Consider the following 12,053-nt stretch of genomic DNA (forward strand, 5'->3'; position numbering starts at 1 on the left):
GTCTTTTTACCTATTTCTCTCTCTCTCTTTATAGAGTGATCTGTATGAATGATTTCAATTTCGGGAGGGAATTGAAGGTAGAATCATTGAATGACTATTTAAAGGTTTCACTTAGCATCTTGTGAATCAGACACAAAGAAAGTATCTGAAGTTTTAGGAAGGCGTAGAGATAATACCAAAAGTAGTTTCAAACAAGTAGAAAACACCACCACCATTCCTGAGTTACAATGTTGTTTTTGAACAAATGATAAACATGGTTTGTCTTTTATAAAAACATGATTATGTGGAATATCAGAAAAATGTTAAGACATTTACTCTAGCCTTACTTAAAGAAATTTAACTGCTCTCTCCTCCTGCCGCCCAAGATGCCGAAAGGAAAGAAGGCCAAGGGAAAGAAGGTGGCTCCGGCCCCTGCTGTCATGAAAAAGCAGGAGGCCAAGAAAGTAGTGAATCTCCTGTTTGAGAAAAGACCTAAGAATTTTGGCATTGGACAGGACATCCAGCCCAAAAGAGACCTCACCCGCTTTGTGAAATGGCCTCGCTATATCAGGTTGCAGTGGCAGAGAGCCATCCTCTATAAGCGGCTGAAAGTGCCTCCTGCTATTAACCAGTTCACCCAGGCCCTGGACCGCCAGACAGCTACTCAGCTGCTTAAGCTGGCCCACAAGTACAGACCAGAGACAAAGCAAGAGAAGAAGCAGAGGCTGTTGGCCCGGGCCCAGAAGAAAGCTGCTGGCAAAGGGGACGTCCCCATTAAGAGACCACCTGTCCTTCGAGCAGGAGTTAACACCGTCACCACCTTGGTGGAGAACAAGAAAGCTCAGCTGGTGGTGATTGCACACGACATGGATCCCATCGAGCTGGTTGTCTTCTTGCCTGCCCTGTGTGGTAAAATGGGGGTCTCTTACTGCATTATCAAAGGGAAGGCCAGACTGGGCTATCTCGTCCACAGGAAGACCTGCACCACTGTCGCCTTCACACAGGTGAACTCTGAAGACAAAAGCGCTTTGGCTAAGCTGGTGGAAGCTATCAGGACCAATTCCAACGACAGATACGATGAGATCCGCCGTCACTGGGGCGGCAATGTCCTGGGTCCCAAGTCCGTGGCTTGTATCGCCAAGCTCCAAAAGGCAAAGGCTAAAGAACTTGCCACTAAACTGGGTTAAATGTACACTGCTGAGTTTTCTGTACATAAAAATAATTAAAATACAAATTTTCCTTCAAAAAAAAAAAAAGAAATTTAACTAAGTACAAGCATCTGTACTTGATTAAATTCAAATTAAAATCAAGACAGGAATGTCATGCAAGATAAAAATTACTGGTGTCCTATTTTTCTATCCTAATTATCTATTAATTTAATTTACCTTTCCTTCTGAGTGTGTGTGTGTGTGTGTGTATATATATATATATATATATACACCAAACAGTAAAGCATTTACTAAAATTGTCTGATTGTATGATTTTACTTAGATTTTATGATCACTTTTGTGATTAATGATTATAACATTTTTATTTATCAATAACTATCTGTTATTTTGATCCCAAGAGAATCAGTGATTTATGAATGATTATTACTCTGTTGAGAGCATTTTTAATATCTAAGACTTGAGTAATGTTCCAAGAGAATATGAATTAATGAAGTTGCCAATTACAGTAATATTGACATTTTCATTCTTAACAACCATTTATTTGCTAGAATCAATTTCCAAGATGATTTTTTACCAATGAAATTTAATAATTATTTATGATTTCTATAACTTCAAAACAATAGTGACAATAATTGCCATGTAATTTAAAAATGGTTATGACCCAGACATATTTTCTGTAAGCATTATACAAATGTAATTTTTCACATTGTGGAAAGTATTTTTTGAAATAGTACAGTATGAACATTAAATACGAGTATAAATTGTTAATAAAAAACCTCTAAATGCCTGACCTATTTTATGTATAAAATATTTACATAAAAATACATAATAAATAATAGTGAATAATATTTCACCTTACAGCATGATACTACTACTGTAGGAAACATTCATAGTGATTTTCATGGGTTTACATTTATTGAACATTGGAATCAACTTCTTCAGAAAAATTTTTGTTGATTAAGAAAATCTACTTTCCCTGACTCTCTAATTTTCCAGTTTCTCTCTTCTTTCCCTCTCTTTCACTCTATCTCTCTTTATCTATCTATCATGTAGATTATATATGTACATACACTTCATCTTAACTTAGTTAACGTTTGTATGTTGTTTCCACACTCCTGATTTTCCCTTTTGCATTTCTGCTTACTTGTTGTAATCTTAATAAAAGCAAACTTTCAATGTCTCTTTTTTTTTTTTTTTTTTTGAGACGGAGTCTCGCTCTGTCGCCCAGGCTCACTGCAAGCTCCGCCTCCGGGGTTCACGCCATTCTCCTGCCTGGGCCTCCAGAGTAGCTGGGACTACAGGCGCCTGCCACCAGGTCCGGCAATTTTTTATTTATTTTTATTTATTTTATTTTTTATTTTTAGTAGAGACTGGGTTTTGCTGTGTTAGCTAGGATGGTTAGGATGGTCTCCATCTCCTGACCTCGTGATCCACCTGCCTCCGCCTCCCAAAGTGCTGGGATTACAGGTGTGAGCCAACGCACCCAACCCACAATGTCTCATTTCTTTACAAATTGCCACAATAAAGAATTCATAATCAAATAATTATGTAATCATTATCATGTAATTTTCATTTTGTGATGATATTAGAATCTGTTTGAAAAAAAAAGTATGCCATTCCATAAAACACAATGGTAAGAAATAGACAAGTGCTGAAGGATGCTCACATCTATAAAAAAAAGTATCTGTTACAGACTTAGAAAACCTGTAGAGCTCTTTACATTCACCTGTATACCAGATGAAGCTGAAAACCAAGGAACCAAACTACAATCCATTTATCCTGTGTCTAGTCAGATTCACAGCTACTATTCCAAGACAACCAATTTTCTCTTCTTGTTTTAGAAATTTTAAAATAACTTTTTTATTTTGTTTTATTTTATCGAGATAGAGTCTCGCTCTGTCGCCCAGTCTGGAGTGCAGAGGTGCGATCTTGGCTCACTGTAGCCTCCACCTCTTGTGCTCAAGCGATCCTCCCACCTCAGCCTCTTAAGTAGCTGGGACTACAGGTGCATGCCAGCATGCCCAGCTAATTTTTGTATTTTTTGTAGAGTTGGGGTTTTACCATGTTGCTCAGACTTGTCTTGAACTCTTGTACTCTAGTAATTTGCCTGCCTCAGCCTCCCGAAGTGCTGGAATTACAGGCATCTTTTTTTATTATTATTTTAAAATAGAGATAGGGTCTTGCTATGTTGTCCAGGCTGGTCTCAAACTTCTAGCCTCAAGTGATCCACCAGCCTCAGCCTCTCAAAGTGCTGGGATTACAGGCGTGAGCCACCATGTTTGGACAATTTTTATTTATTTATTTTTTTGAGACAGGATCTCACTCTGTTGTCCAGGGTGGAGTGCAGTAGCATGATGAGAGCTCACTGCAGCCTCAACCTCCAAGGTCGAAGCAATTCCCGCACCTCATCTTCTTGAGTAGCTGGGACCACAGATGTGTGCCACCATGCTGAGCTAATTTTTAAATTTTTTTGTGTGCAGACAGGCTCTCACTATGTTGCCAAGGCTGGTCTTAAACTTCTGGGCTCAAGCAATCCTCCCAGCTTGGCCTCCCAAAGTGCTGAGATTTCGGGCATGAGCCACCACACCCAGCCAAGATTGCATTTTTGATTTGGTTCTCAGTTTGAATGTTACTGGTGTATAGAAATGCTACTGACTTTTCTATGTTGATTTTATATTCTGAAATTTTACTCAAGTCATTTATCAGGTCTAGGAGTCTTTTTGAGGAATCTTTAAAGTTTTCTAGGTACAGAATTATATTTTCAGTAAACAGAGATCATTTGACTTCCTCTTTTCCTATTTGGATGCCTTTCATTTCTCTCTCTTGCCTGATTGCTCTGGCTAGGGCTTCCAGTATTATGTTGAATAGGAGTGCTGAGAGGGGACATCCTTGTCTTATTCCAGTTCTTAGGGGGAATGCATACAACTTTTGCTGGTTTAGTATGATATTGGCTGTGGGTCTGTCATAGATGGCTGTTATTGTTTTGGGCTATGTTGCTTCAATGAGTAGTTTGTTGAGTGTTTTTGTCATGAAGAGATGTTGGATTTATTGACTACTTTTTCTGTGTCTATTGAGATGATCATATGGTTTTTATTTTTAATTCTGTTTAAGATTCTGTTTAAGTGGTGAATCACATTTATCGATTTGTGTATGTTGAACCATCCTTGCATCCAGTTATAAAGCCCACTTAATCGTGATGAATTATCTTTTTGATGTGCTGCTGGATTTGACAACCAGTTTTCTTACTGACACATGGGAGTTGAGGGACTCATTAACTATAGGAACTGGGCTTGAACACATTTTTTACAGTTCTCAAATACCTCTAAAAGTCATTTTCTTGGGTATAGGTGAAGGGAGTGAAACCTTCTGTGAAAGAGACAATGGAAAGATAAAGAAAATATTATGGGTTTACTAATAAAGGAAAATCCAAGACATTAATAATTCACATGTCATCATTAGCCAAATACCTTATAAAAAGGCAGTATCACACCATTGTAGACCTTACTTTGTCATTTTCTTCATATCAGTTGAAAGGCAATTTTGTATAAGTTTAAGGAATCTGAACACAAATATGACTTGCCTTTATAGACCATAGTTTTTCGTTTAAAATATTGGCAGAAACAGAAAAGTTCTCTGTTAAGTAACCTATTTTTAAGGAACAATCACCAAAGAAAAATAGAACATAAATAATATCAACTCTTTGATTATGCTTTGCTTTTTTTTCTAGGGAAGCTAAGACAAAAAATAATACAACCTTAATTCAAACGACAGAGATAATATCTGCACGTTTGTCTTACACTTCTATTTAATGTTTACACACATTTTAACGACATTTCATTGACAAATACAAGGAAACATTTTAATAATGCTTTTAGTTTTATAACATGTTTTTCCTGGTTACACTGAAGAAAAAATTTTAGATATATTAATTAAGATACATAGTTTATATATTTCACATAAAATTAATTTCATAGTTGAATGTGGTTTTTAGTAAGTTTTAAATTTATAGCTCTCTCTTTTATGAATGAATTCATAATCTATTTTGCCTTTATATAATAAACAATAGTGATTATTAATTTACCTAAAATTTAGTTACATAGGTGAGAGACCAAACACTTTCTATACAGTTTTTTTAAAAGAGTTAAATCTTGGCTTTTAGGCCAATTACATAAAGAAGTGTTGATGATATGTAACTACGTCTAACCAAAAGAGTGAAATAAGGTGTTTAGAAAGAGTTTATATAGAGAAGGGTAGAGAGTTTTTCATTCAGCTTTGCCTTTAGGTGTACATTTTTTACATAATCACATTCATTTATTTAAAGAAAAGATCATCTTCTGGACCAAGCTATTTAAGGCTTGCTTAACTTGCTGATTTCTCAGTGTGTATATGAAGGGATTCAAGAGAGGAGCCACTGAGGTATTGAGCACAGCTACTCCTTTGCTGAAAGTCACCCTTTCTCTGGCAGAAGTCTTAATGTACATGAAGATGCAGCTACCGTAAGAGATGGAGACAACTATCATATGCGAGGAGCAAGTGGAAAAGGCTTTTTTCCTTTGACTCATAGAAGGAATTTTCAGAATTGTCCAGATGATGTTTGTGTAGGAGAGAATAACTAATGTCAAGGTGACCATCAATGTTACCACAGCTAAAAAAAATGCCATGAATTCTAGAAAGTGAGTGTTTGTGCAAGAAAGCTGCAGCACTGGAGAGGAGTCACAGATAAAATGATCAATTACATTGGAGGCACAGAAATCCAACTGCAGCAGAAGCATTACTGGTGGAAAGATTATCAGAAACCCTGCAAGCCAGGAGCTAAAGACAAGAAGGATACAAACTCTGGTGTTCATGATGGTTGTGTAACGAAGAGGTTTGCAGATGGCCATGCAGCGGTCATAGGACATGGCAGCCAGAAGGTAAAATTCTGTCACCCCCAAGAAGATGAAAAAAAATAGCTGAGCCACACACCCATTATAAGAAATGGTTCTGTCTCCTGTCACAACGGTGACAAGGAATCTGGGAATGCAGACAGACGTGAATGAAATTTCCAGGAATGAGAAGTTCTGAAGGAAGAAATACATGGGAGTCTGTAGATGGGGATCTGAAAGTGTGAGGGTGATAATGATCAGGTTCCCAGTCACACTTAACATGTAGGTAACAAGAAGAAATATGAAAAGTACAACCTGCCACTGTGGGTCACTTGTCAATCCAAGAAGAATAAAGTCTGTTACTGCTGTGGAATTTCTCATTATTTTTTTCTTTAGAAAAGTATTCTGTATTTTAGCTGTAAAATAGGTGAAGAAACCAGAAAGCTATGACACCAGTAAAGAAAATTAGTATTTTTTTTCTGTCTGGCTTTTTCTATTTACCATAATGCCTTCCAGGTTCATCCATGATGTCACAAATGGCAGTGTGGCAGTATCTCCTTCTTTTATGAGACTGGATAACATTCCATTGTATCTAGTTATCCACCTATGCATCTATCTATTTAATACATATGTATATATTCAATGTCTTCAAAGGGTTTAAACTTGTAGCTATGTGTGATAAATAAATCTAGAGAGCTAATGTACAGCACAAAGGCTACAGTTAATAATGTATTGCATAAGATAACTATGGGATGCGATGGATAGAATAATTTTGCTTGGACGTAGTAATCCTTTCTCTGTATATACACATATAGAAAGATTATGTTATATACCTTACGTATACACAATGAAATTAACTGTAGGCTGGGTGCAGTGGCTCATGCCTGTAATCCCACTGCTTTGGGAGGCTAAGGCAGATGGATCACCTGAAGTCAGGAGTTTGAGACCAGCCTGGCCAACATAGTGAAACTTTGTCTCTACTAAAAATACAAAAGATTAGTGGAGTGTGGTGGCAGGGGCCTTTAATCCCAGCTACTCGGGAGGTTGAGGCAGGAGAATTGCTTGAACCCGGGAGGTAGAGGTTGCAGTGAGCTGAGATTGCACCATTGCACTCCAGCCTGGGCAATAAGAGTGAAATTCCACCTCAAAAAAAAAATAATAATAATAAATAAAAAAGGAAAAGAAACTAAATGTTAAAAAAAAATTAACTTTAGGCCGGATGCAATGGCTCATGCCTGTAATCCCAGAACTTTGGGAGACTGAGGCAGATGGATCACCTGAGGTCAGGAGTCCGAGAACAGCCTGGCCAATATGGTGAAACCTCATCTTTACTAAAAATACAAAAAAAATTACCTGGGTATGGTGACGCACGCCTGTAGTCTCAGCTACTCCAGAGGCTGAGGCAGGAGAATTGCTTGAACCCAGGAGGTGGAGGTTGCAGTGAGCCGAGATTGTGCCATTGCACTCCAGCCTGGGCAATAGAGGGAGACTCTGTCTCAAAACACACACACACACACACACACACACACACACACACACACACACACACACACCTTTAGAAAACCTCATTGTTGCTTTTTGCTTTTAGAGAAAAATGGTTTTGTACTATATAGACACCAAATACATTTTAAAAACTCTGTTGTTACCTTATAAATCAATTATTTCTATATTTCCTTCATTATATTTTTACATATTTCAGAATAAATCTCTGTCTTCTAAATGTTTCAGTATATTCCCTGAAAACAAGAAAAAAGAAACTAAAACTTCTGAGATTAAGACTTTTTCAAATGAAGCTCATGAGAATTCATAGCCAGCTTACTATGGTAGTCTTTGAAAATTTTTTATTGTTATTTTTCTCTTTATCTGTTCTGTTCTTTTTCTTTTGAATGAGGGTGGAGAAAGAGACGCTTATTCAAAAGAAAAGAAAAAAAGAAAGGATCTCTTTCTCCACCCTCATTCAAATTTTTATAATCTACTTTTTATAATTGACTCAGTTGTCTTTACTCAGAGAAATTTATCAGAGAAATGTCCCTGATAATGGTCTATAGAAGTGTTTAGTGGACAGAAGAGTATCATATTCTTTACATTATCTTTTCTTTATCTATTTCATTTAAATTGTGTGGTTTAATTTGACTTATATGTAATGTGAATAACTGAATTTATATAAAACATAAATATAAGCCATTAAAGCAAAAATTATATTCCTGAAAAAACATACTTACTTTTATGGTAAATATGAATGGTTTAGTGTATCTTATTTCAAAAGGTTTATTCATTGCTGAAACATAAATGCTGTTGGATTTTTCAAGAGCTTTTGCAATCTATTTTTCCTCTATCATCTTGTATTTGTAACAAAATATCCAAAATATTGATAATAAAGAACAATTTCAAGAGCTTCTCTGTAACGTTTACAAGAAGGGCATACATAAATACATTTTTATACATCAACCCAAATTTCACCAAGGATCTGAGATCTTAGGATATCCTACCTATTGCCACTTTAAAAAGTATTATCTTGCTATAAATTTTAGTTGAAATGAAGGCTAATATAGTGTCTTTCCAAGCTTGAAAGGTAAGAAGAAATGATCTTCTGTGCAGAAGCAATGTTATTCAAGCTAGTCATGATTTTATCTGCTCTGTTTACGATGGACTCGGGGGATTAGTTAAATGAATAAAGAAAAGGTACCATGAAGATTGGTGTTCTCATGACACCAATCACTAAATAATAGTCCAAATTGGTATACAATATAGAATAAAATATTTAGGTGATACAGAAGCCTGAAATTAGAGCAGAAAAATATATAGAAAAATTTACTTTTTTATAATAATCCAAAACTGCAGTAATAGAAGAAAATAAATAATGAAGTAAAAAAGATTCGTAGTCTTTAAATGGTCAACTACTAAATTGTTAGTGATTTGATTCTCTATTTTAGGGAAATGTTAAGAATTCATTCTGATGTTTTAGAACAGGCCAGTGGTCTCCATTATTCCACATCATAAAAGATGTCAGACTTGTGTTTAAGGTTTTAAATTTTTCCATTCACTGATAGCATAGAAAACCAGATTGTGATTATAATCACTACCATTTATTCATTCAATATTTACCTTTTAAAGCTTTTAAAGTGTTGGGCTCTGCCTTAGGTTGTGAGAACGCAGAGATGATAAAGAGCTCTTTGCATGATTTTTACTTCTTGCAGAAAAGTGTGAAAATTCTACATTTTTTGGTAAGTATAAAATAAGGTTGCATCTTCATTAAAAAACACTTAAAGACTTCAAATGTCCATGTCCCCAGATAGGAATGTAGTCTCCTTTAACGTCCTTGGGTAACTTATGAATTTCCTGGGGGTGCTAACTTCATGCATCCTCACAGGTCCTTTGAGTTCTTCCTGCTGTGCTCCTTGTCCAGGAGTCTGACCTGGCAGAGGATATCTTGAACCTGTTCCCACAGGAGCTGCTGCTTCCAGTTTTACCCATTGCCTCTGTCACTGCTGCTTCCCCTGGATTTTCATATCTCAAGAAAATTACAGCTAGATAAGAGGAATAAGCTCTAGTGTTCTATACAATGATAGGACAGCTATAGTTAATGATAATACACTATACAGTTTCAAATAGCTAGAAAGAGGATATTGAATGTTTCCAATGCAGTCAGGTATGGTGGTTTGCACCTGTAATCCCAGAAACTCAGCAGGCAGAGGCAGGCAGATCCCTTGAGGCCAGGAGTTTGAGACCAACCTGAGCAATATTGTGAGACTCTGTCTCTGAAAACATTTTTTTTAAAAATTAGCCAGATGTGGTGGTGCACACCTGTAGTTCCAGCTACTCAGGCAGCTGAGGCAGAAGGACTGCCTGAGCCCAGGAGTGCAAGGTTACATTGAGCTGTGATCACGCCACTGCACTCCAGCCTGTGTAACAAAGTGAGACCCAGTCTCTAAAAAATAAATAAACAAACAAGTGTTCCCAACATAAAGAAATTATAAATGCCTGAAATGACAAATTTTCTAACTACTCTGATCTCATCACTACACATTATATTATCAAACCATCACTATGTAACCTATAAATATGGACAATTTTGCCAGTTAAAAAAATAAAATGTTTTGTCTTTTGCCCACTTTTTCTATCTTTTTTTATTATACTTTAAGTTTGGGGTACATATGCAGAATATGCAGGTTTTTTACATAGGTGTACACGTGACATGGTGGTTTGCTGCACCCATCAACCTGTCATCTACATTGGGTATTTCTACTAATGCTATCCCTCCCCTAGTCCCCCACACCCCCTGACAGGTCCTGATGTGTGATGTTCCTCTCCTTGTGTCCGTGTGCTCTCATTGTTCAACTCCCACTTATGCGTGAGAACATGTGGTGTTTGATATTCTGTTTCTGTGTTAGTTTGCTGAGAATGATGGTTTCCAGCTTCATCCATGTCCCTGCAAAGAGTATGAACTCATCCTTTTTAATGGCTGCATAGTATTCCATGGTGTATATGTGCCACATTTTCTTTATCCAGTCTATCATTGATGGTCGTTTGGGTTGGTTCCAAGTCTTTACTATTGTGAACAGTTTTGCAATAAACATACGTGTGCATATGTCTTTATAGTAGAATGATTTATAATCTTTTGGGTATATACGCAGTAATGGGATTGCAGGGTCAAATGGTATTTCTGGTTCTAGAGCCTTTAGGAATCACCACACTGTCTTCCACAATGGTTGAACTAGTTTACACTCCCACCAACAGTGTAAGAGCATTCCTATTTCTCTACATCCTCTGCAGCATCTGTTGTCTCCTGACTTTTTAATGATTGCCGTTCTAACTGGAGTGAGATGATATCTCATTGTGATTTTGATTTGCATTTCTCTAATGATCATTCATATGTTTGTTGGATGCATGAATGTCTTCTTTTTAGAAGTGTCTGTTCATATCCTTCACCCATGTTTTGATGGAGTTGTTTGTTTATTTCTGGTACATTTATTTAAGATCTTTGTAGATTCTGGATATTAGCTCTTTATCACATGGATAGATTGCAAAAATTTTCTCCCATTCTGTAGGTTGCCTGTTCACTGTGATGATAGTTTGTTTTTTTTTTATTCTGTGCAGAAGCTCTTTAGTTTCATTAGATTCCATTTGTCTATTTTGGCTTTTGTTATCATTGCTTTTGGTGTTTTAAATCATGAAGTCTTTGCCCATGCCTATGTCCGGAATGGTATTGCCTAGGTTTTCTTCTAGGGTTTTTATGGTTTTATGTCTTATGTTTAAATCTTTAATTCATCTTTAGTTAATTTTTGTATAATGTGTGAGGAAGGGAACCAGTTTCAGTGTTCCGCATATTGCTAGCCAGCTTTCCCAACACTATTAAATTGTGCATCCTTTTCCCTTTGCTTGTTTTTGTCAGGTTTGTCAAAGATCAGATGACTAGATGTGTGGCATTATTTCTGAGGCCCCTATTCTGTTCCATTGTTCTATATATCTGTTTTGGTACCGGTATCATGCTGTTTTGGTTACTGTAGCCTTGTAGTATAGTTTGAAGTCAGGTAGTGTGATGCCTGCAGCTTTGTTCTTTTTGCTTAGGATTGTCTTGGCTATGTGGGCTCTTTTTTGGTTCCATATGAAATTTAAAGTAGTTTTTTCCAACTCTGTGAAGAAATTCAGTGGTAGCTTGATGGGGATAGCATTGAATCTATAAATTACTTTGGGCAGTATGGCCATTTTCACGATGTTGATTCTTCTTATCCATGAGCATGGATGGAATATTTTCCAATTGGTTTGTGTCCTCTCTTATTTCCTTGAGAAATGGTTTGTAGTTCTCCTTGAAGAAGTCCTTCACATCCCTTGTACGTTGTATTCCTATGCATTTTATTCTTTTTAATAATTGTGAATGGGAATTCACTCCCAATTTGGCTCTCTGTTTGTCTGTTATTGGTGTATAGAAATGCTTGTGATTTTTACACATTGATTTTGTATCCTCAGACTTTGCTGAAGTTGCTAATCAGTTTAAGGAGATTTTGGGCGAGACAGTGGAGTTTTCTAAATATACAATCAT

The 12,053-nt window shown here is 36.6% G+C and overlaps 1 protein-coding gene and 1 pseudogene across 1 annotated transcript; one reads left to right on the plus strand and one right to left on the minus strand.

Annotated features, from left to right (window-relative positions):
- The first annotated feature begins 361 nt into the window (after positions 1 to 361).
- LOC105474194 (large ribosomal subunit protein eL8 pseudogene) lies at positions 362 to 1,166 on the plus strand (annotated as a pseudogene).
- Positions 1,167 to 5,455: 4,289 nt separating this feature from the next.
- Positions 5,456 to 6,394, minus strand: LOC105474195 (olfactory receptor 6C75). The gene has a single exon (XM_011728682.2). It carries the CDS (start codon positions 6,392 to 6,394, stop codon positions 5,456 to 5,458), a length of 939 nt encoding a protein of 312 aa, XP_011726984.1.
- Positions 6,395 to 12,053: the final 5,659 nt, after the last annotated feature.

Source organism: Macaca nemestrina, chromosome 10 (genome assembly GCF_043159975.1).
Source record: "Macaca nemestrina isolate mMacNem1 chromosome 10, mMacNem.hap1, whole genome shotgun sequence".
Lineage (NCBI taxonomy): Eukaryota > Metazoa > Chordata > Mammalia > Primates > Cercopithecidae > Macaca > Macaca nemestrina.